At 37.9% G+C, this 25474-nt stretch overlaps 1 protein-coding gene across 1 annotated transcript in view; it reads left to right on the top strand.

The window, feature by feature from the left end:
- KIFAP3 (kinesin associated protein 3) overlaps positions 1–25474 on the top strand; it is a 70188-nt gene that overhangs the window by 25028 nt on the left and 19686 nt on the right. The window contains exons 11-18 of the mRNA XM_082054145.1: positions 3223–3323; positions 7701–7809; positions 8862–8974; positions 9865–10030; positions 10243–10368; positions 10769–10867; positions 12486–12571; positions 21390–21579. Coding sequence (XP_081910271.1) covers positions 3223–3323; positions 7701–7809; positions 8862–8974; positions 9865–10030; positions 10243–10368; positions 10769–10867; positions 12486–12571; positions 21390–21579 — 990 coding nt within the window. The remainder of the gene's footprint in view (positions 1–3222; positions 3324–7700; positions 7810–8861; positions 8975–9864; positions 10031–10242; positions 10369–10768; positions 10868–12485; positions 12572–21389; positions 21580–25474) is intronic.

Raw genomic sequence — 25474 nt, 5'->3', positions numbered from 1 at the left:
TGTTTTCCAGCCAGGTACTGGGCATGGGCAGGGGTTGAAACTTTTCCAGCCAAGTCTCTAAACAATGTTTGACTTGGGGCTTTATTCATTAGCATTCAGATGAGTATAAAATGATAATAAAAAAGTAAGCTTGGTGCTGGCATATTCAAGTCAATAGGTGTCAGTTCGTTTTTTACAGTGAAGTCCGTATGTAAAAGGATGGCAGCTGGCTTGGTGGATTTTTCAAACAGTCTGTTGCTTCTTACACTTGTATACAATCTTCATCCTGTAAGATGATGCTTCGTGTTTAAAACGTTGTAGATGTCGAATCTGTTCTCTTCCTAATCTTTGACTAACTACTTATGCACTGTTTCCAGTCAACTTTCCAATAGTCTGTGTGCTTCCTAGTTGAGCACAAAACTAACAATTGCATTAAATCACGCTGGCTGTGCTTAGAAACAACCATGTCCTCTTGATTTTCCTGAAGCTTTTGATTCTTTGCATCATGAGTTGCCACTGTTTTGCATGAGAACTGAAAAAAATCAGGAGGCTCTGCTTTTTTTTCCACCGAAGTGCTTCCACAGGGAAAATTGGACAGTGAAACTTCCTGAGATCAGCCTGAAATTTCTTCCTTTCTGGGAAATTAAAATGAAACAAAACTTAAAATGCATGCACCATTAAATACTGGTCTAGTTGCACACTGTTTTAGTTCTGTAGTTTACTTTCATCTTCAAGTTAGTAGAATTCAGGGGTTTTTTCTGCTTATTCACAGTTGAAAAATTCTTTCTTGCTTAGCCTGAGCAGTAAGTGCCTTTGTCTGAGATGCTTTAAACTCTTTTCTGTTCCCTGTGTTGACAGTAGGACAGAGGAGTTCAGGGAAAATGGGTCAGTTAACTGCACAGCAAGAAGGAATTTAAGTTAAACTCTTGTTTTTGAACTGTAGTTATCTTTGCCTTGTGTGTCATAAAATCCACCTTATGGAACGTAATTCAAGAGAATGATTTAAATGCCAGTCACTAAAATCAACTCTTTGAGTTCAGATAAATTGATCAGAATTCTAGATATTCTTCCCACTTTAGCATGAGTATCTAGGTTTTTTTTATTATTTTGGGTAGTTCAGAAACAGAGACAATACTGTCATTCAGAAATGATACTCAAGGTGTTTAGGCATCAGAAAGATGGTTGTGACAGGCTGGGCCTTTTGAAAAAAGGGGAAAGAAAATTATGCAGAGTTTATTATCAGAAAACAGAAGGCCTTTGCTGCTATAGTAGGCCATTTTATTTGAAAATATTGCCAAATAGCAGGAAACTGCTGTTGCTACCAAATGTAAGACTGTCGTAGCTGATGCTGTATCATAGCACAAATGAAGCTTGCAAAAGTGAGGAGTGAAAAAACCCCATGAAGGACAGGTTAAACAGATATAGAGTAACATTCTTGTTGACTGCCTGCCGGTTCGTACCTGCTGAAGGTCTGGGCCAACATCGCTCTAGTTTGTTTTCCTCTTGCTGTTCCGGGAAACGAACCTTCTCCCATTTTTACTGGCTTATTTTTTACTTCACATGGTGTTTCCTGCATAATCCAGCGAAGTTTAATTTGAGTCTTAAATTTGAGTCTTGGTGTTTGAGTCTTAAATAGAGGCATAGAAAGAAGTGTTAAGAGCAGTGCAAACAGCTTTTTTTTCCTAGCCTCATGAAATTTGAAGGTATAATTTACTCTTTGAATTTTTATATTTGCTTAGGATAAGCCTTTAGCTGTAAGCATGGGAAGTTTTTTTTCATGTAACTGTTGTATTTATGGTGTCACTACAAGTGAATAGGTAGGTAGGATGACCAGTCACAAGAGAAGCACGAAAGATAAGAAACGCTTCATTTTGTTTGCCTAAAACAGAGTGCGTATGTTTTAGCAGCTATAGTACTTTCTGTGCTTTTATTTTAATCACAACCAGAGTGGCTTTCAAATTTGGGTGTTATCTTTTCCAGTTGTTAAATGTGTGGAAGGTTGTGATACAAGTCACATATTTTTCAAACAGGTAGGAATCCAGAAGGATCTGAAAGGTCAGCTGTGTTTTTAGGTTTGGCATGGGAAAGAATGCTTCACTGTTATATGGCAACTACCAAAAGGGTTGAGTGGGTCTTCTTTGGTAATTCAATTTTGAAAAAGGCACAAATGTGCATTCTCAGGATAAAGGCATCATATCCTTGCTGCTTAAAGGAAATTCCAGCTTCAAATGATGTATGCAGAAGAAAAATTTAACTGTGTCGGTTGCTGTTTGAGGTCTTGATGCTTTGCCAAAGTGTTGAACAGGCATGTTCTTACTTAGCTGAAATAGAAGTGGGAAGTAGGCTACTTCTGATCAGTTGTATAAGAACAGCAAGTCAATTCTGAGTTAGTGACTTATTACATCCTGGTCTAACTAATATAAATAGTCAGATGAATGTTTTATCCTGTATGTAGTCAGTATCCTGTTAATGTAGGGCTAGAGGAGAGCTCAAGAGAATGCTCAGTCCAGATTTCAGCAGTGAGTCAGGATCAAATTTGTATGTGATGTTCTTAAACACTGGTATGTTTAACTAAGTTGATTTTATAGAACCTTTCAGTTAAATACTTTGCAGCCTACTCACATGAACTGCTCCAATTTTTCTTGAGAAGCTTTTTGTCTTTGGTACGTGTTAATGTGAAAATATACTAATGTCATCTTTGAAATGTGTGAAACACAAAAGGCACCCACAGGATAATATTATCTTTTAGGATTATAAAACAATCAGTATGTGACTTATTTGAAAGACACTGGATTCCTTCTACAACACTTTTTAGTGGTAGTTATTATTTTTCTCTCTGGTACATTGTTTATCATTTCATATAGAGACAAACGAGTTGTGTCAATGGGTATATCCACTGCTAAATTGGTGTTACATTCGATATTGAATTTCCTAGCTGGAAACTGATGAGGGCTTTCTCTAGATGGCCTTTCACAAATATATTCCTGGCAGAGTGGGGTTGAGAGAGTGTTGTGTGGTACTGGGGAGAGAAGGAGTAGTTAGCATTGCCTTTCCTCCCTCTTTGCAGAAATACATAGTTCATTTGGATAGATCAGGCGAGACCCTTTCATTAATGTTACATCTCCAATTTAAATTTTCCCTCTATTAGCTAGGACTTCAGTGCTGTTTGTTTTCCGTTTAAGTGTTTGTAACATCTACAAAACCAGGCTTCTGTTAACATGGCTTTTTTTTTTCTCCTTCTAGCAAATGAAAACTACAAACAAATAGCAATGTGTATTCTATATCACATCAGCATGGATGATCGCTTTAAATCGATGTTTGCATACACAGACTGTATCCCACAGGTATGTGGTTTTAAATAGGATGAGGAGTAAGATACAGCTTTGCCTGTCCTCTCTTCTCGTTCATAGCAGAGCTCGCACTGACACCCACAGGTGAAAGTGGGAACGACCACGATGCTGCAGAGTTGGTGTTGAACCACCTATTCATGGGGCAGTCTGACTGTTCTTGCTGTCTTTCAATGGTCCTCAGAAAAAGAGTAAGTGACATATTCTCTGTCAGTGCTTCTGACACTTGAGCGGCATCAATGAACTGGTAAAAAGACAGGTGAGCTGATGAATTTCTGCAGAAGATCAGGAATGCTTGAAAGAGATTAAAGCTTGTGCACAGCAGGTCCTTAGGGAACCTTGTGGAAAGAATTTCCTTCACTGTTTTAGGAGGCATTCTTTTCTAATCCCATTGGGTATCAAAATGTCAACGTCTCCAGCGTTACAGGATATGAACTGGAAACCAGCCAAGCTGTGTTACGTTGCTACATGTCAGTTCCTCTTCCAACTGCAGGCATGCACAACATGGGAGGCTTGAAGTCTATGGAAGGCTCTTCACTGATCTTTCAGGCTACAGTTTGTCGCATAACCCTTTGTCTCCGGTCATAGACTTTGATCCAAGCACAGCCACAGTATCATGGGGTTTTGGGTTTTCTGTGTAGGCTTTTTTTGTTTGTTTATTTGTTTTTAACAAGTACCAAATCTTCTCTTACCAATCTTTTTCTCAGTCCTGATGAGGCCTGAGTTAAGAAAGTCTGCATTTCTTAAGTGTAAAAGCTCTCTGGTAGCTTTTGCAGAATTGCACCACGATGCCTTCTTTTCTGCCAAACATGTTTTTTTAAGATCAAATACATCCAGAATGCGAAGTTGCCATGGAAAATTTTCAGAATGTTTCTGATCATTACCTCATGACAAAAATGGTGATGTTTTTCCAAATACAGGAGGATTTTGGAGAATAGAGAAGGGAGAACTGGGGGAAACAACAAGTATAATATGTGTTACAAAATGGTCTTGTAAATATCCCGCTGACTGTCACAAGAAGCAACTATATGTTAAGGCATTTGCATTGATACAAGGGACCTGCTTTGTTCTGAGCAGTTACTGGCCAAACAAGAATTCATGCACTGTGTTTTGTGGCTCACTTATGATGTACTTTCAGGGAATCTTGGCATAGCTCTTAGATCCCCAGTGCCAAAATGTAAAGAGCTGTGGAAACTTCAGTGATATCGTACTCTGAGCTTTGGTGAACATCATTGTTCCGAGAGGCAGTGACTGCGCAAACTAGTGTTTACAGAGCTGCATCCAAAGGCTGGTGGAGCACGAGCAAGTCTGCTGCCTTCACTGGAATTGGACTATAACTACAAAATTTGGAGGATAGCTACGGCTGTTGATGCTTCTGTGGCTGATGTAATTGTTCACAGGTTCAGAAAAGACAAGCTGGACAATCGGAGCTTAAATTTTATTAGTGAGTGTTCAAAATTAGGCCAGTTATACTGGAAGACAGAGGTAGCAGAAAAGGTATCAGGAGAAGAAAATAACCTTTTTAAGAGGACTCCTTGCCATCTGATTCTACCTTGGAAAACCAAATTATCTTTTCGATAGTAGTATTTCCTTTCTGTGGGCTTGTTTCCTTTTGAGGAAAGGTGTACATCTAAACTGGCAAATACTCAATAATGAGTATTTAGTTGTTGTTGAAAGTGATTGGAAAATCCATCCCCTGTTGGCATTTTGAGCAGGGAGAGTGCTTGACAAGGGCTCGCGCGTGCTGTCCCAGGTAAACATCCTTGTGGATTGCAGGAGTTAGTGGGTGCTATTCTAGTAACAGTTAAAAGTGAGTATTAACAGTTCATTCTTGTTTAGACCTCAGCAATGCGTGTTTTGTTTAAATAGGTGCAAATGCCATCCAGATGCTTATAAAAGCCTTTATTGGTAATAACCTGGCCAATCAAAGGGCATGGTTAGGCAGTGATGTCATGGCGATATTTAATATTTTACCGCAGAGCCGTGTGCAAGGTTCTCCGCAGCTACCCACATGTTTTCCACCACGGTTGTCCTGTTTGGCCCCTCTTTGATCTATAAGCTTCTTTTCAGCTTAATGCTGGTAAACGTCCTCTCTTGACAGCACCCTTTGCTCCTGTCCGCCATTATCTGCTGAAGTTCAGAAACCAGAGCATCACTTCAAACAGCCGAGTTAGGGAGTAGCTGGTCAGGAGAGATTCCTGAGGCATGCAGTTCTGGCATAATCATTCAAAGATGTTTGAGCCGGGCTTGGGGAGGGGGTTGGACAGAGGTGTATGTGAGCAGAGAGCTGTGGGGGTTGGCCTCTGGTCACTGGTAAATAAGTGAAGTCAGGTGCCAGAGAGTCTAGACACAGTGATTTCAGTCCTGGTCTGTGGTATCTGATACTCAATATGGGACTTGTCTGATTGAACACTACTGCCTCTTCATTGCACATGCGGCAGCCTTTTTACTGCCTTCCTGTTAAATCAGTAAAAGATGACAATGGACATAGTAAAAGCAGAACAAATTTAATTTTAATATTTCCTATTTGGCAGCAATTACTCTTCCTTTTGAAGTGGCACAAGAAGCAATCAAATTAAATGAAGACATAATAGGAAACATGGAGCTCATACGAAACTATTATTTTAAAATTTGAACAGCTTTAATTGAAACTGGATATATTTTTTGTTTTTATAGAGAAGTAGTTCTGTAATTAACAGTGTAATCCCATCTTGTTAAACATCTAATTTCCACAGATTTTGTATTGTGTAAGTAATGAGAATGTTTCCCTTCAAATTATTTGAAGGGGTTTTAAAAATCTGTTTTTAAAGGTTTTGTAACAGAAGAGTTGCAGGGGGTGATTTTTTCAAAGCTCATGTTCTACTTGTTAAGTGGCAACTTTCTTCTCTGGTTAATTCACTGTCAGGCTTGCAGATTTAATAAACTGGGGAATTTATAAGTTCTTAAAACAACCTAGGGAAATATGATTCTGCCGTTTTAAGAAAGGGAGGAAGAAATAAATGACATGTTTTTAAACAATAAATGAAACTCCCAGAAAAAGAGATTAATAACTATGTTGTAACATATATATTTTTTTTTAACTATTATTTTATTTCGGTCCACTTGGAGTGGCAGCCTGCTATCTGATAATAGAAAAGCATTCAGAATGGCTGCAGTAAAATACTTCGGTGTGAAATACCTGTAGTTTTATTGTTCTTTTTCATCCCTCTCTCTAAATGGGATGCTCACCCGCTTTCTCTAGTTTTTAATGCTTTAGAAACTGTCTTTCCACCAGGGGGCAAGCACACAAGTATTAAATGATTAGTTGTTGCTTTCTTCTACTCCCACCCCTTTTTGACACAAACTGAGCTACATTTTTTGTACCTTATGTCCTGCTTATCTTTAGGTTCAGTTGTTTCTACTGCCAGTAATCTCAGTCCTGTTTTGCATTATAATCTTGGCGTGTCTTATGAACTGAGCAGGTTTTAGGAGCAAATGGGGTGACGTCCTGCTGCCCCTCAATGAGGAAGCTGTGCAACTTGTCTGTTGTGGCTGGAAACAGAGGAAAAAAAAATAAATGTGTTTGAGTTGTGTTTGTATATTCGATATGCCATTTCAAAAAAATGTTCATATTGAACAAAGTGAGACTAGATAGCTAGCTTGTGATGTAATAAGTAATACAAGTGCCAGGTGTATAAAATGATGGCAATCCGTAGGTCTTTTTCCCTAGAGAATCATTCGGGAATTCAGTGATGTTTACTGAACAGTTGGAACAGGATTATAGGTGATCGTATACTTATGTTAACCTGAATTGTTCTGTCCCGTTACCAAAAGAACAGGACTACTATTGAGAAATCATCAGTGCTAGCAATGGAAGCTGCAAAAATGAAGCACATTGCTGCAGATATAGCTAATTTACCTATCCACAGAGTAATCTCAAAGCAAAATAATTGTAGAATTTTTCTGCAATTAAGTATCTGTTTAGAGTTGTAATTTTATTAAGCAACCGGGTATTAATCTGACTTTCTGTGGTACTAAGTTGTGGGGTGTTTTTTCTATGTTAAGTTTACCTAAACTTTCAAAACAAGTTTACCCATTCACAACTTAAAAAAAAAAAAAAAAAAAAAAAAAGTAGAAAATAAAAAAAATTCAGTGGTAGCAATAAAATGTAAGTAACTCGGGTCATGAGCGACTGCCACTTTTATAAATGTCGTTGTCCCCAAATAATGAAACTATACATTTTGTGCCCTCAACCTTTATAACTTTACTGTTTCTCTAGAAATGCTGAATATTAATTAAAAAAAAAAAAAAAGATACTGTGGTTAACATCATAACATTGCTCTTCTAATGCTTTGGAAAGATTAATGACTTAAGTATGCTTGTGTTTCTTGCCAGTTAAAGAAGATGCTTTTTGAATGTCCGGATGAACGAGTTGACCTGGAGCTTATTTCTTTCTGTATTAACCTTGCTGCTAACAAAAGAAATGTACAACTTATCTGTGAAGGTAAGCATACTGAGATTTTACTGTATTCTTGGACATGGCAACACTTTAAATGTATTATTTAATATGCTTACATATATAATTTATGTATATTTTTTTGAGTTACTTATTAATGTATACGTATTTTTGTAAATAAAATGCACCTGTTTGGGTAATAATTGCAGGTAAATGGCCATATCCTTCCTTAGATTGATCTTGGTGGCAGGAATGACACTGAGTAGCCACACATGCCCACGTCTCTCATATGTGCATGCAGTTCTGCAAAACACACTGATGACATTACTGTGGGAAACTATGGCTGTATGGAAATATTTTGTTCTACCTGATGTCTAAAATCCATCTTCAGCTAACTGGTGTTTCACCTGCCAGTACCAAACTAATAGCACAGTGATGTCACTTGGTTGCATCTTTCCGCTGTTTCTATTTAGTTGAGCAGCTTTTGGGTTCTAGTATTTTGTTATGTGGTGTAGATGCATTATGCATTTCATTCACTAGCTCACTACGTTGCTTTTAAAACTTCATTATTTTCATACTAGCAGTTTTGTTATGTGGTATTCCCATGTAATGATCTACAGGACTGGTAAATAATCTTTTAAAACCATAACAATGTAGTTATTCTGTAGAGTGGGGAGACATGTCTTTGGGCTCGTACCAACAGCTGGGCTGCGTCTCCACTAACTGCACTTGATGATAGGATAATCGTTCAGATCTAGAACCTTTCTTGGTCTGAATAAATAACTGAGGACAGCCGAAGCTTTTAGTTATTTATCTGACTTTAAGTGTCCCACCACTACATACGGTCACTGTAGTTGTTTTAAAGAAACTATAGAATTTATACAGAATTGGTCTCTTCTTTTCAACTTAAATTTGGGAGAAGAAAAAGTTCCTGTCCAGATTCTTCACTGTTTCTGTTCAAACTTTTAAAAATTAAGGCCGTTTGGGGTTTTTTTGTATGTGTGCGGTGGTGTTTTTTGATCAGCCAGTATTTTTCCTTTTTTTTTTTTTTTTTTTTTTTTAATATTTGGAGGTTTTCCCAAGTGTTTGTTTCTTTTCAGGAAATGGTTTGAAAATGCTAATGAAGCGGGCTTTGAAATTTAAGGACCCATTGTTAATGAAGATGATCAGGAATATTTCACAACATGATGGACCATCTAAAAGCCTGTTTATTGTAAGTACTGTGTGATACCTAACATGATCTCTCATTCTTCCTGCTGGAAAAGTTTTCTTGGCTGTCATGAGTTGATTATGTTTTGTTTTATAAGGCTATCTCAGCTGGTAGATCAGAGTTTGGATCCCTCACAACAGGAAAAACAGATCTTAAGCTGTATCCAGTAAGACCCTGTTCCAAAACAAACAAGCAAAAATGAGCAAACAACAACAAAAAAACCCTACAACACCCAACTGCTGGAGTGCACATTATAACAATTAACAGTTATCCTAAATCTCTGCTTTTAGAGCTACAGGGCAAAATAAAGTGGTCTCTTTTTTTAAAGTGGATGTTATAAAATGTTGAATACTTAATGTTCTGTTAACCATGGAAAGCTACCCTTTGAAAAGAAGGCAGGAAAACACAACATCCTAATTGTGGATATTTTAAACATTCTCTTAAAATGAGGACTGACTACCAAATTGGCTTAAAGCAGTATGGAATTAGTAAATAGAATCCATGATTCCTCTGTTCATGTCCCAGAAAGTCTTGTAGTTATTTCTTAAAATCTTTGAGAAGAGGGCTCAATACTGTCGCTAATGCAGTACAGTGTTCGCTGTTGTCTTTCCCTTATTTTCTAACAGCCTTTTGAAACTCTGTGTAGTAGCTACTGTTGGAACATCTGAACAAATGATCTACATCTCCTGAAAGTGAAAGGATGGAGAGAAAGAATGCTGAAATGTTTTCTTGGATTATTCTTCAGCTGAAATTGAAACTGCCATATTAGCCCTCATTTCAGGAGAAAAGTCTCCTTAGTGTTCTTTTGAGAACTAGTTCGATTTCACCAAGTTGTGAGTTCTTCAGAAACCCAAATTATTCACCTGTGATGTTTGTTCCTGAATTTTCTTTAGGATTATGTTGGTGATTTAGCAGCTCAAATATCAAATGATGAAGAGGAGGAATTTGTGATTGAATGTCTGGGAACACTTGCAAATTTGACCTTACCAGATCTGGACTGGGAACTTGTACTGAAAGAGTACAAACTGGTTCCATACCTCAAGGATAAACTAAAACCAGGTCTGTACAAAGTTGGGTTAATCTTTCCAAGTCTTGTCTCTCGAAGAATACTTAGAGTGCTCTTTCAGAGTAGAGTCTGTTTACCTTTATAATTTGTGTTTGTTGGGGAAACATAACATTGAAGAAGAGAATAATATCTACAGATGAATATACAACTGCTATGAATTTAAGGTTTTCTAAGAGGTAATACTTTCTGCCTTCTGACTTACCAGGTTCTGCAGAAGATGACCTTGTTTTAGAAGTGGTGATAATGATTGGAACAGTTTCTATGGATGACTCTTGTGCTGCTCTGCTGGCTAAATCTGGAATCATCCCTGCACTCATTGAGCTTCTAAATGGTATATTGCCATGTTTGAATTCAGGTCTTGTTTTTCAGAGAAGTTTAATTCATGTAGCTGTGCTGCAACTGAATGTGCCATTCATTTTCTCTTGCAAGGCAGGGGTAGGTGTTTTGTATACAAAAGGAGCAATTACTCTCTTATTGATGGAGAGATACTGACAAGTGGTCTAATAGATTTGATTTTTCCCACAACTCTTGCTGCTGTTTGTAGTCTTTCTACTTGACTGGAGCAGGGAAGAAAACACTAATTTTGAGTTGTCAGGGGAGGAGATTTCATGCATACCACTGAACTGTCTAGCTGACGTGTAAGAGCTGGGCTTTCTGTAAGCATCAAGAGCTTCTAGTTGTGAGATCTGAAATTGTGGTGTGTGTGTGTGTGTTTGTTTTTTCTCTTACAGCTCAGCAAGAAGATGATGAATTTGTCTGCCAGATCATCTATGTATTTTATCAGATGGTCTTCCACCAAGCCACCAGAGATGTCATTATCAAGGAAACCCGTATCTTTTTAAAGATTAAACATCTAAAATTACAGCACTTAATTTGCCGTCACTGATGTTTGTCCTATATTTCTCTTACATAAACCTCCTGATCTCAGCGGTTTATTTGTAAGTGGTTTATTTCAACTGAAGAAAAAGTCCAAGCAGCCAAGGCATGTAGAGGGACTGCAAGATTAATAGTAGAGATTAAAATTTAGTTGGCTTTGAAACAAGGAGGGAGGTAGGAGGGGGATCACTGGATCAGATGGCTCATTAGTTCCTATCCAATCTGAGTTATTATATGAATTTGTTTTGCAAATCATAGTCAAAATCACAGCCCATAGAAGAACTTACATAGAGCACAGACAAACTTCTTGCACTGAACCATTACACATATGTTGCATAGTCTGAAGTTATATGTGCACTAAAATATTTTAATCTCATTTTCTCTTATATCAGTCTAGACAATGTAAATTATGCCTGCTCTGTATTTTTTGTACACCTAATTGTTCTTTGAATTTCATTTTTGGTGTAAGTCTCCCAGCTTCTTCCCACTATGGAGATGTTGATTTCTGTTCCTGGCTTTCCTTTTTTTCCTTTTTTCACCTGTCTGTGACAAAATCTGTTCTTCAGTTTTCTTCTGTCATGGATCTAGTCATTTTTTTGTATGGTACTTATAACTCTTATTCAGTTCTTACTACTGATTCTTTCAGTTACTGCTGATGTTGAGCTTATTCAGATGAGCCTCAAAGCGTGGAAAGAGCCACAAGCTGCCTTTGTGCGCCTTAACCAAATGTTAAATTTTATTGAAATGTAAAGAATAGTGGGGCCTTGTAGGCATAGTAGATTAGTGATTACTAGCAATACAAGGACTGCTTCTTAATGCCCTTTTTCCTTTGAGCTCTGTGGAGTATCTGAGAAACCATTTAGGATGTTGTTGTTTATCTCCTGTTTGGACTCTAGGTGACTAACTTTAAAAAGAAATAAATTTGCATCTCTCTTTCCATATCTGTAATGATAAAGCACCAACATTTGAACAATGCTTTTCTCATTCAAATTGGATGAGACCAGTATTAATGTTATTGTTTGCACAATGTATTATCTTCAATATTTTTTGAGATGAATATGTTAGAAATTTTTTTTGTTTTTAAATAAGTCTCCCTAAAGCTTACAAAAGTAACAGTCTCAAAAGATTAAACCATTCCACAGAATCTATGCCTTTTAGACTAACACATTAGGTGCACGGATTTCCTGTAACAGATCAGAATGTATTTTCTTTGTAGGGGGCACATAATTATTTTTTCAGCAATTTTGAAGAATATTTGGGTATCTTCAAAAGTGATTAAAAAAAAATGGTTGGGTGAAGGCTGCCGAACATCACATGTGATGGAAAATTCCTGACTAGGGTTCTTAATGAAATTTGCAGTTAGAAGAACGCAGGGCAGTAGAAAAAAGCAAACACCACCACCAAAAACAAAATAAACAAACCAATCAAAACAAAACAAATAAACAAAAAACCAACCAACCAAAAAAGGCAAACTCCCCCCCCCCCAAAAAAAAAAAAAACAAACACAAACCCAACAAAACAAAACAAAAATACAAAACCAAAAAGCTTTTGTCCTTAACAGTTTCTTTCCAGAGGCTCCAGCATATCTTATAGACCTGATGCATGATAAAAATGCTGAGATTCGCAAAGTTTGTGACAACACTTTGGATATTATAGCGGTAGGTCTGGGGTGGTTTGGTTTTTTTTTTTTGGTCATCTGTCCTTTGAGAACCTCTTTGCATGAGATAATTCTAAAATAACTAAGTAGCAATATGTTGCATATTGAGAATACTTTTTATGTGCAACTTTCTAATCACGTAGGCAAAAGCTGAATTTTTCTGGGGCAAGGATAGTCATTAATCTAGGCTGTGTACCAAACTTCCAAAAATGCATATACACTTGGAAAATTCATACCAGTTAGCTTTACGCTACAGACACTTTTAAAGAATGTTTTTATACTTAACATACTTATGTAATATGATTAATTTATTTAAGCTTTCATTATTTCTTAGGTCTCCAAGCAAATAGCTCTTGTTACCCAGCAGCTTTTATTCAGCTTTTTTACATTGCCTGGTGCCAATATTTGTTTCAAAAAGAGAATGTGGGCAGTGATTCTAAAGCTGGTGGTTTTCTACTGGGGGAACAGTCAGTATAATGTTGAACTTTTTAATGCTGTTTTGAATAGCTTTCCTTTAGCTGTATGACTTAGTTTGTCCAACTGTCGATTGATCACAATAAACTTTTGGGACAGTTGTTTTGTATTAAACTGCTAACTTGGAACAAAGAAAGAATACTAAATTATGAAGCGCTGTTGCTCTCTTAGCTCATATAGTGTGTATGATCTGCTTCTGGAGATCCTTGACTCTAGAAGTGTTTAATTTTTTCTGTGGTATTCTTCATTGAAATAAAGACATTGTGAAGCTGATTCTACTCAATAGTTGCATTTCATTGTTAAAATTCCTCCTGGCCCATTTAATTGGATCGAATTCTATTGTCAAAAAGAAATTTCAGCATTTCATAGTGTCTTAGGATTGTACAAGACTGTACATCCTTTTGGATGTAGAATAGCTATCATGGAATTAAATCTTTTAGCCAAAGAGAACTTAACTATGAGTCAAGAGTAGTGTCTTTGACTGCCTTAATGCCTTTCATGTCATCTGCTTATTTTCTTCTTTAGCTGAATTACACATATTGCAGCTTGTTCTCTGAAAGGTTTAACATAGCATAAGATCTAACTTGCACTGGACAGTACTGTAGTCAATTTTGTCTTTTTTTTGTAATACTCAGTAGTAATGCCTTCTAATTTAATATTCGTCAAAGAAAAAGAAATAAAACATCACAACACTTTCTATGTTGGAATTCTTTCTAACTGGTTCTGGTTTTGTTTCCTAGAGGTATGAAATGAAAATCATGCTCACTAGTTAGTGACAGAGTTGCTGGTGACATTCATTAAAGACAAGATTCCAACTAAAATGAATTTGCACTTAGTACGTTTTTATGATGAGCATTATGTTCAGCTTACCAAGATCAGTTATTTCCAGGGATGTCTCCAGTGCAAACAGTAGAAAGTTCTTGGTTTTGTGGTGTTTTTTTCTTCTGGATGAGGCTGGACAATCCAACTGCTCCCAATGCTTGTTTTATCTTGGGGCCAGTGCAATTTCCAAGTATCTCAGACATTGATCTGTTCATATGGGCGAGCTTTCCAATGTGGTACATTGTAGTACATAGTTACTGAAAAGTTATGTTAGTAATATTATTAAGCATCACTTATTTTATAGGATCTAGAAGAATAAATACATTAAGACACAGATTCATCTTCAGTATTAACATCTGAGTAAAATGTACTTGGCTTTTTCTTTCTTCCCAAGAAGTAGTGTTTATGCTAGCCGTGAGTAAGTGAGGAGCGCTATGATAATGGATGGGAAAGGCTTCTCAACTTGCAAGAAGCAGCACTGGACAGGACTTGTAGGGCCTTGAGGAGGAAGAAAGGGAGGAAATGATGTGGTACTCTCATTACTGGGAGTAAGGATAAGGTATCAAGCAGCTACTGTGAGTAGCTTGCAGGGTGGTAAATTACTTTTAAGTTTGGTTGTGGGGCAGTGCCACACTTCAGATGGAGTTCACTGATAAGGTAGGAGAGTTCCCTTTCTGAAAAGGTCTTTTTAGCTTTATTATCTAGCTGTTGGGTTGTAAGGTGCATAAAGCACAACTAACACCGTGCCCCAGAGGGGAACGGAAAGCACTGTGTGCCGTCTTTTCTGGATGACAGAGAGAACCACTAGTTGATCGCTTTCGCAGCAATGTTGTAAGCTGGTTGTACCAAAAATCACAGGCAAAAAAAAGGCAACTTTTTCTAGATGGTGATGGGAGAAAACCTGAAACAGTAAGTTATCAGAACCTCAGATCTTGATAGGTGTTTTGCCATTCAGCTCAGAGGATGCAGTAAAGCAGACTGTAAACACAGAGGTGTTTGGTTATGTGGCAGTTTTACACAACCAGTGACTTCTGAGGTGTCTGAACAGACACAATCATTAAGATGGGTGAAGCTTCTTATCTGTGCTAGATCCACCCCAAGAAAAACTTAAGTTTTTGGTCTTGTTGTTCCATAGACGTTGACAGGATTAGTTCTGATGATGGAAATCAGAAACTAAATGTTGGAGAAAAGAGATTTGAAAGTAATTTCTTCTCAGAGAGACAAATCCTCCTTTCACTCATCAGTAAGCTCTGTATAGTGTGATTGAAATAACACTGAAGAAAATCAGATGCCTTATAAGCCTTAGGGGAGGTATGCTTTCTGTAGTAAAGTAATTGTCACAGAAATTATGGAAATGTTACACTGGTGTTGATTTATTTAATATAGCTTGGCTGGACTCTGATGAACTGAAACAGATGTGCTGCTTTAGCATAGTATGTACTGGGGAGTCTCAGCTTTGCACTGGTAGATGCAAGATACCTCTTTCATCAAAAAGAAAGTCTGCGTTGATAATTTAGGAATACTTCAGACTCCTGTCATGTGCCGAGTCTCAACGCCAAGCAGCTAGTTCAGTGTACTTGTACACCCGAAGCAGGACAGGTCGCATGGCTCAGCTGAAAGCCTGGAATCAACAGCTGGTGTAAGAGTCTCAAGCAAATGAAGTTCCCTTTTCCTTTGCCTCAGATGCCTGGACCCCTGCAACTCGAAGCCTTTGAAAAGAAATGTCAACTTACTCAATATGATTTTACTCTGTTCGTCTTGGACAATATTATCAAGAGCTGAGGGGGTTATTAGTCTCTTGGGCTTCAAATCCTTTTTCTGCTCCTAGCTCAGTCTTATTGCAGCTAAATTATTTTTCTCACTTATTCAAAGAATAGTTAGTTAACCATAGCCAGATCTTTGGACTGTGTAGTCTGAGTTTTCCCCCCAGTTTTCTATTCAGTATTTTAACAGCTTTGATTCCAGGCCTGCTGTACCATCTTGTTTCTCTTATGATGAGGAGTGGATCATTATGCTTCCTGCAGAAGTAAAATGTCTTCTAGATAGCTACAGCATTGTCCCTGTCATTTAAAAAGGGCCTCATGCCTAAGATGTTTTTCTAGCTTTCATTCTTTCCCCCAAGTATTGGTAATGAATGCCAAATAACGTTTGACTTGTATGGAAAGCTGTGTTAATGAACATCTTGCATCTTTCCGTGTTAGCTAAGTGACACAAATCCTCCTTGTTGGGAGTGCTGGAATTTTGCATAAGCAGCAGGAATGTGCTGTGAACCCTCGGTGCTCTGGGATTTGGGGCCAGCTGTGCAAGTTGTTGGCCACCTCTCTTAGAACCGAGAAAGAGCAGACCACAGGGATTTGGTGTGGGCTTTATTTGAACAGGCAACACACTCTGAAAACAGATAACCTTTGACTCCAGCTTGGTGTCTTCTTTCCATGAAGAGTGCTGTAGTCACTCCAGGAAAAAAGGTTCTCCCTTCACTTGTCCAGGCTCCTCCTTTCTCTGGTATCTCTTGGTCCTCTGTTATCCTCCAACAACCGTGAATACAGAGAGGTGGGCAGAGAGCAGCTGAGGTGTGGGGCTGCAGGCTGAACTGTTGATACATGTTTTCGCTGATCAACTTGTGCATTGTTAAATTTGCAGTCTGCTTTGGTGGCTAGTGCTTTTTGTGGCAAAGAACATGCACCCAGCAGGAAAGGCTCTACCTGGACCAGACGAGTAACCACGCTGCAGGCTTCACATAAACCTGTCTTGGGTGGATTTCCTTCTAGCATTGATCCTTGCTCTTTTGGAGTTGTGAGATTAGGAAGCTGACCCAAACCACTCATCTCTGTTGCTTTCATAACAGCTTACTAATGAGATACCTTATATTCCTCCAAAGGAAAAAAATAAGTTTCTCTCTTCACCAATTGACAATATGGGAACCATGTGCATGGTATGCATTTTATGTAGGCATCTAAATTTAGGGGTTGTGAATGTTCACTCTTTTCTCTGCCTTGCCATTAGCTTCCCATCACAGGTTTCTGTTAGCTTCCCATCATCCCAGTGATGAACCTGATTGCAAAGAAGTGACTCTGGGTTGCACAGGTGTAAGTGGTAGAAGGATTTTTCTGGCTTGTGAGTGAATTGCCCTCCGGTGGTACTTACCCCGAGGAAGGTGTCATAGACACCTGCAGAAGGTGATCCCTAACATCTGTTTCTCTCCTTGGTTTATAAAGGCACATAGCTAAGATGAAAAGCCTAACTTTTGGATGGCTAGACAAGATAAAGCTTGTCTTTCTTAATAAGTGGTGTAATGTAATGTAAACTCTGTGTTTTAGGGATGGTTGAATAATGAAGAATGTAATGTACCACCAACTACAGCCTTGAACATAATAAGCATTCTACTTACTGTATTGCAGTTTAGGTTTAGTATGAGGAATTACATCAAATGAACCCTATTACAGACCCAATTAAAGGGCAACCACATTAAAGTGAAAAGGAAAATCTGTTTTTCATCAGCTGTGAGAGAACACAAAGCAGATCTGTGTAGCTCTATGTTATCCTATAGTGTGTTAATCAGATACAAGGTGTGACGGAAGCCAGTGACAAAGGGGACCCCTGATAGGGAACAGACACGCTCTGATAATAGGCCAGTTAACGCTTCATAATATTTCAATGGTTCAGTAGTAAACAAAGTTGGAAGTAGAACTTCAAAAAGGATGGCACATTCCTTGCAGAGTCGAACCATACATCTTCTATGACACTTCTGGATTTATGGAAACCGAATGTTAAAAACAGTGATGTCAGGGAGCTCCAAAGAGAATAAAATCAGTCTTCAGGATTCCTCCTTTTATGTTTCTGCACATGCAATATTTGGGGAGGGCGTTGGAGAATAGGCACATTCTGTCCACTTTCTTCTTGTTCCCCATCCCACTGCTTTTCTAGTAACCTCATGTTTAAAAGAGCTGGAGGGCACAAAGCTCTGTTTGTATCTCCATGATCTTTAGTTTTCTGGTTTCCTTTTTGCAGGATTTCCTTACTAAAGAAGGTGTGCTTCGTGTGTTAAAAAAACCAAAACCTAACCGAAACCAACCCCCCCAAAAAAAAGTTTTAAGAGCTCAAAATATAATTACTGGAAGACTCACTGTGTTTTAGGGAATTGTTTTGCTCTAAACTTCTTTAATTTGGTTTCTTTGTGCCTTTTGGCTCTAGTCCTGCATTTACAGCTTTTCTTGCATTCTATTGTTATTCCATTAATCATTTACCCAGTGGTGTTTCTGCACATTTTTTTTGGAAAATCTACAGACATATTCTTGATGTAGCAGTACTTAAATGAACTTTTTTTGTGCTGAGGTTGTGTAAATGGTTCTACATTATTGCAAATGATCCTTTTCTAGGATTGCTGCCAGAATAAAACTCTTGACAAAACTGATCATTGATCTGATTTTTGTGCGGTCACTTTGTTCTTGTTGCTCATTCATAGTGAAATACAACGTATAAAGATAACAAGTAACCAAACCGCTTGAACAGATAACTTGTGATTTTATTTATTTATTTTTAAGTAATGTGCAGATACACTCGCTCAATCTTACAGCTGCTAATTTGCCATTCTGTTGCTAATCATGTTTTCCAAAATGTAGATGAATGATTGAGGTAAAATACCTGGCAGTTTTAAGCCTCTTGGTATAGGATGTGAAATGTAGAATACATAGGAATATTCTGTCCTGTTGTCATTGCCTAAAGAAAAAAAAAATAAGTTAGCATCTGAGAAATGTTAACTGATTATATTTAGAAGGACATAAGAAGTTCATGTTTATTTGTGACAAACGTTCAACATGTTCAGACAGTGCTGTAGAATGGAGCAGTGATGTCATGCAAGTGGGATTCATTTGGGGTTGTAATTTTGGGAAGATTAAAATGTGAATTAGGTAATTTAGCTACTGGCCTCTCTACTTTTGAGAATTTTTAAAGGTAAACAAGGCAATGTAAAAAGGATTTCAGCTTTTCCACAGATTAGTCTAATTTGCTGTTTGTTAAATTTGTTTATTTTCCCCCACTTCTTTGCAATCATGATTTCTGGGAATAATTTTCTTAAGACTGGAGTACGATTTCTGGCAGTTACAAGGGGTTTCTCTGAAGCTCGTAAGTAATTCACAGCTGCTGGAGGCTGACATAATAGATAGCCCACAGTTTAGCTCTGGCAGATGCACAAAAGGAGACGTTGCCAAGATACTGGTCAGATGTCATCATTGAAAGTAACGCCCTTTCATTTTTTATGGGTCATTTTATAAATCTCAGCAATGAGCATGCTTTTTCCAGGAAAACTCTTGTTTTGCACTGTTATTTCTAGCCTTTCCTTTTAGTCTAGAGTGGAAGTGATGGGGAAAGATCAAGAGGCAGAAATAACATGAGATGTTATTTTTCCAAACAGTATGAGGTGCCGGTGCGTGTTTGTTGCTTTTTTGTGTTTGGGACGTTTTGTTTTTTCTTTCTCACTCCCTAAGGCTGCTGCATTGCTGTACAGCTGGCAGAAACCTGAAATTTTGCTGGGGGCCACTGAGAATATCTGTAGATTCCACAGGTGGTACTTGCTCTGTGTATGGGAGTTACGCAGGAGACCAGGTTTTGTACAGGACCTCTTGTGTGCCAGGATGGTGCAGAGGGGAATTAGAAAAGCCTGGTAATTAGTGATGATCAGAGGTGGAACTGGAGAAATTTAGAATAATGCAACAGACTGACCAGAGCCTCAAATGTGCAGGTACTTGCATGGATGTCTCATCAAAAGGGAGTTTATATTCTACTTAAAGCCAAGAGAAACTTGCCATTTCTCCAAGTAAAAAAAAAAAAAAGTTTAAAACCCTGCTGCCATGGAGCAAGGGTTTGTGGTTGCACAATGCGACGCATGATTCCCCATGAAAACTTATATGCTCTAGATCCTCGTTAGCAATGTGAAAGAAGCCTCTGCCACAGTGGCAGGGGCAGCTGGTATTTGTATTATTGACCAGTCAGAAGGGTGGCAAAGACACAGGGCAAGAGAATGCGTTACCTGTGTGAGGTTAATAGCAGTGAACACAAAGTAGGTTGAATATTAAGTCAGTTTAAAAGCTCAAGTTCAGCCTGCAGGGGTTTCAGAAGTTAAACCTGAGCTACTCAAGCAACTTATTCTGTCTTCACTGCTATTTTGTGACCTCTGGTTATAGACAGGTCTCCTTTTGCATGGATAGCTGGAGCAGTTTAAGAAATTACCACTTCTGCAGCCAAGGCATTGTCGCTAGTTGTGTAAACACTGTTCATCCCCTTAAGGGCCAAGTAAAACAGATTTTTAAAACGTTAAACTACCCCAGCTAGATCTCCAAGGAAAGTCTTGTCTAGATCATATTTTAACCAACATGAGAGTTAAGAAATTTTCAGTTTTTCTCTCATTTGAATTTAGGTTAGAAGACAGTGAAGTGGGACCTGTTTCATGAGGATATTTCTTCTCACAAATAAAAACACTTCGTTTATGAATGTTATTCTTGTTTACAGTCCTTTGATTAAAAAGGACTAACCATGGTGCATTATTTGTGAATCTTTGCATATTGGTAACGTCTGCAAATTTTGTATGTTGATGAGTTTGCTATAGTTAGCTGTGCCCTATCTTTCCAGTAGTATTGAGAAACTGAGTATTATCCCCAGGTCTGTGTTCCCTCCATGGTAATCATCAGCCCACCTAGTCTGATCTGTTTAGAAGGGCTTTCAAAACAGCTGATTGCAGTGACTGTAGGCTATGTCACTTCCCTCCAATACTCCTTTATATTCACTATCACATCACTTGAGTGCAATCAGGCTGTAATCCAGACTGAAATTTCATGCCTACGTTTTGTTTCCACAGTGGCTGGAGCCTATATCCTGCTTTCCCCAGCTTTTTGGAGAAGTTCATCTCAGATTTTAGTTTTGTATCTTAGATTTCCATATCTTTGTTACAGATATTGTGCACTGTTTTTGTGGGTATTCAGTATTAAACATAGAGAGCCATTATAAAATTTGACAAGAAGTTGAAAATTAAATTCTGTCTTATTGGAGGTTGGGAAACAAAATAAAGATTTATTGGTTTTATCGCAACCTTTTTTTTTTGTATTTTCTAGTAACCAGTTGTCCTAGTGAATGCTTATCTAATGAGGATGTATAGGGTATTTGGCCAGTGTTAGTAATTAATTACTGAAATCCCCCTGACAATTGCAGTAATTGGCTCTTCTGCATAAACCAAATGAGACTGATGGAACTTCGCTGCTCAAAGCAGGATTTTTTTCTGGATGGTTGTAAAGTTACAAACCATGACAGGAAGATTGTACTGCTGCATATGCAAAATCAGAATAACACCTAGTGCTTGCAAAATCATTCCCTTGTTTGCTTACAGTACCCTGCAAACTCAATAGAGGATCTAAGTCACTGAACCCTGAAACTGATGTCTTTTGCTGACATTAAATTCCTCTGCCATTTCCTGTTAAACCAAACAGTTCTGTCTATACCTCATCCTAAAATATTGTGTGGTGATTTTTTAACAGGAATATGATGAGGAATGGGCTAAAAAAATCCAGAGCGAGAAGTTTCGATGGCACAACTCTCAGTGGCTGGAGATGGTGGAGAGTCGGCAGATGGATGACAGCGAGCAGTACCTGTATGGGGATGATCCCATTGAGCCCTACATCCATGAAGGGGATATTCTGGAAAGACCCGATCTCTACTACAGTGCAGGTGAGGGATGTATATTAGTGTTCGGGATATTCAGGACTGGGTTTGCCACCTCTGTGGTTGGAACAGGAGCTTGACCTAGGCCTGTGGAGAGAATCCGCTGGCTCAAACTAGCAGGACAGTTACCCCCTTGTGTCACTGGGAGCAGCACTGTATAGCTCGCTGTAGCCAGGGAGGGGCTTGCTAGGATGTTAATGATGGATTGAGGACTGTATATCCATGGCCTTATGAAGTGTTACAGGTCTTCAGAAATATGAGTAGAGCTGGCTTGGAGGGCTAATGGAGCGTGACGACTGATTTGAAGAAAGGTGGCCCAGCCTTGTTCTTCACACCTATTTCTTGTGTTCGTAGCTTGTTTGCTTTGCAAATGCAAACTTTTTTTTATCCCTGTTAAATTCACAGCTCTGGGATTTTATGCTGAATTTTATTCTGCCTCATGTATTTATTCTGTAATTGAATATTTATTGCATATCTTGATGAAAGCCTTCAGTTGAGCCACATCAAACTTGTAGGTTCCTTAGCAGAGCAAATCATTGTGACTTTCAGCTAATCTGGCTGTATGATTTTTGCTGTCATATATCTAGGGAAGCGTGTGAATCTTTTCTAGAAGTACTTTTTTCTGTTCCTCGTATGAAAAAGTTTCATTATTTGACAATTTGAAGGAGTTAATTAAAAAAAAATAAATCTTAAGTCATGTTCTTATTTGAGATTAACCCTGATATGTTTTCTAAATAAAAAAGGCATTTCTCATAATTTTGCTTAATCCTATTAGTAGTACATAATGGCATAGTTCTAGGGGGATCTCAAGTGGAATCTGCTGTGTCTCAATTCTTCTGTAAAAATTTTGTAGTTACTAAGAAAATAGATGTTGCCATACTGGATTAAGACACTGTATTTAGTCCAATATCCTCTTGCCAGCTGCTTGAGAGGAAAGTTCAAAAGACTCTGCAGGAGACAATAATGAAATAATTTGCCCACCGGATAAATGTCATCATAACTTTTAATAACTAGGAGTTTGCTTATGCTCTCAAGCTTGTGGTTTTATATCCTTTCCAAACTCCTGGATGACTGTGTGTGTGCATGTACTTTTCTTTTTAATTACTGGGTTTGAGTCTGTGGTTTTTTATTTTCCACATAAGTGTTCAGTCCTTTGCTATGAAGCATGAGTCACAAAACTCTATGACTGTGGATGAATTTGCAGAAATAATAATAAGAAAAACAGAGCCACTAAAACCTATAAAATTTACTTGTAGTTACTGTGAGAATGGAACTGTGCAAGATCTCAGTAACATTTGAAAAATTATTCTCAAAGGTTATCAGAACTTCAGAATTCTTTTTCTTCTACTTTCAGTTATATGTGTCAGCCGTACCAACTTGCCTTTCTAGTGGTATGTTTTTCTCTTTTGAATCCTGTAGGTTAGCAGTGTGTTGTACGGTACCAGGGTCTTTTATTACATCAAATCTCTTTTGGGCTTCCTGAAGTTAAAGATGTGCCAGCATGCCTTTTGTAGTCTCCCCTTTACAGGTCTTAATAATAGACCTTTGCTTATTTCATAGGGCCATTTCTTTTCCCAAATGTGAGCTAGAGATGGAGTGGCATCAGTAACACTGCATTTCCTGACTTTAATCATTTTATGTTACAGGCTTAGTGCTATTTGAACAAAGATTTTTGTGTTGGAATCGATATTTGACCGGGAAGGAGAGGCAGATTTCCAATTATATGTTCTCCAGATGTTTGAAAAGTGCTTTTGTTTTTAAAGGTATAAGAGTAGGTGATTATATTCAAAACACAGATTCACTGCTCAGGTTCCTTCCAGCAAGTGCCAGGAATGGTGTGCTTCTGAAGTCTGCTGCATTTATACTTTTGAGTTGTGGCCAGAGGGGGACATAATATTCCTTTGAAAAGGCTGTGTATTATTGTAGTGATTGGAGTAGGCATTTGAGTTCCTGAAGGACAGAGCATTACTTAGTTTAAAAAATAACAAAAATACAAATCTTTGTGCAGCCAGAAATTGAATGCTTGTATTTCAGTTTGATAATTTAAAAAATGACCTGCACTGATGGCTAGCACTCAATACAAGTCCCACTTCTGCCGTAATAATTCTGGAGTTCACTGGTGGCAATATAAGTTCTTTTTTGCAGTGATTTACCAACATCTCTCTTGCAAAGGATTTTAAACCTACATGAAAAACTTGGTGGAAATCTCTGAAGTTTTCTTCATGAGCTTGGTGTCTCTCTTGCTCTGAAAGTACATAACCCTAATTTATGTTGAAATGTACATAACAACAGATGTCCTTTAACTGTGTAATCATATTATATGCAGCTGATGCTATCCATGTGCTTTCATTTTCCTATAAATTCTTGTGAGCCCTGACTCCGAGTGTTATGGTTTGAATGTTAGCACTCTTGATTGAAGACGTTTTAAGTAGTGGTAGCTCTAGCCTCAGAGTTAAAATGTAGTGCTTTTTTATTAATATAGAGATGTTGGTTTTAAGTCTCTCTGTTTTACAATAGGTTTTAACCAAACCTGACTGTTAAAAATACCTAGCCACTTAAATTGATTGGTTTTGATCTGAAATGCTGCAGGTATAAAAGTGCTGATGTTCCCCCTCACTTCTTTTCTGTGAAAAATACAAAATAGGTGGTGAGATATTAACGCTTGCGCCAAGTTTTCCTAATAACCATTTTAACTTGCCTTCCTCTTCTTTGGTGATTTTTACATCCCTATGATATTGCAGGGCACTTATGTCTCGCTGAACATGCTGACAGACAGTAATATCAATCTGGGCCAGATTACTTGCTTGTCAAGTAATACTCTTTCACATACTGTATACACATGTACACAATTAGAATATAGCCATGTACAGCTATCTTATGCTGCTAAAATGTAGTCTGATCATGGCTAGCATTTTTCATTTCCAATGCGTTGTGTCGTATTCAGTCACTTTCCCATGAGGTATTATCTTCTAAATGAACATCTGTAGCACCTCATCAAATGTCTGTTAGAAATTTAGATGCGTCAATTCTATTCCTTTTATCATTTGTCACTATATTATCTTCAAAAACCTTCAGGTAAATTCATAAAGCATAGGGAGATTTCTTTGAATGCCTGAGTCATCATCTCTAAGCCCTTGTGTCTGTAAGTAACTTTCCACTGCTTCCTGCACAGGCAGTTTTAGTAGTTTTGAAACCACAGAGGTTAAGCTAAGTGGCCTGTGACTCCCTGGATCTTATCTCTCTTTCTTTAAAGTGGAATGGCATTTGTAACTTCCTAGTCATTAGGAATCTCTCTCTCCCTTATGTTAAACTATTAAAGTATTAGTCTGAATGTACTTCGTTTTTTGGGGATGCCTTCTGCACTACAAGTCCAGGATTGTTTTCATACAATAACGGAGACAAACTGATGTAGAGTCTGTTTTAATGAAATAGCTCATTTTATCTGATTAGAGCCTAATACTAATTACCAAGTAGGAACTGTGCCCTTAATATTAACAAGAAATGCTGGTTTTGTGAATGGGAACAGGAAAGAGTTAAGTTGGGCTCTCATTCAGCTGGGGTCAGTTCACTGACTTTACTTCAAAGACACTCTGGATTTACACTGATGTAAGAGAGGGAAAAGGTTAGCCCCTGATTTTCTTCTCTTCCTTATAAAGCAAGAAGAGACTGTGAAGCCTTTAAGGAATACTGCTGGCTTTACAAATGTTTGCATCTTTGTATGCCAGTGTTTCAATACAAAGGAAGCAATGGGAAACCGTAACCTAAGTTCCTGAGAGGATATCATGGTAAAAGACCACCCTTTTAGGAAATAGTTAGAAGACATTAAAATATGGGGGAGATGAAAGAAGTACATTTGAAATTGCTTTCCTGTTTTTCTTGGCCGGTTTTAAGAGATATAATG

The sequence above is a fragment of the Streptopelia decaocto genome, assembly GCF_964273445.1.
Source record: "Streptopelia decaocto genome assembly, chromosome: 5".
Lineage (NCBI taxonomy): Eukaryota > Metazoa > Chordata > Aves > Columbiformes > Columbidae > Streptopelia > Streptopelia decaocto.
Note: the sequence above shows the minus strand (reverse complement) of the source record. Positions and strands in the feature narration are given on the sequence as shown.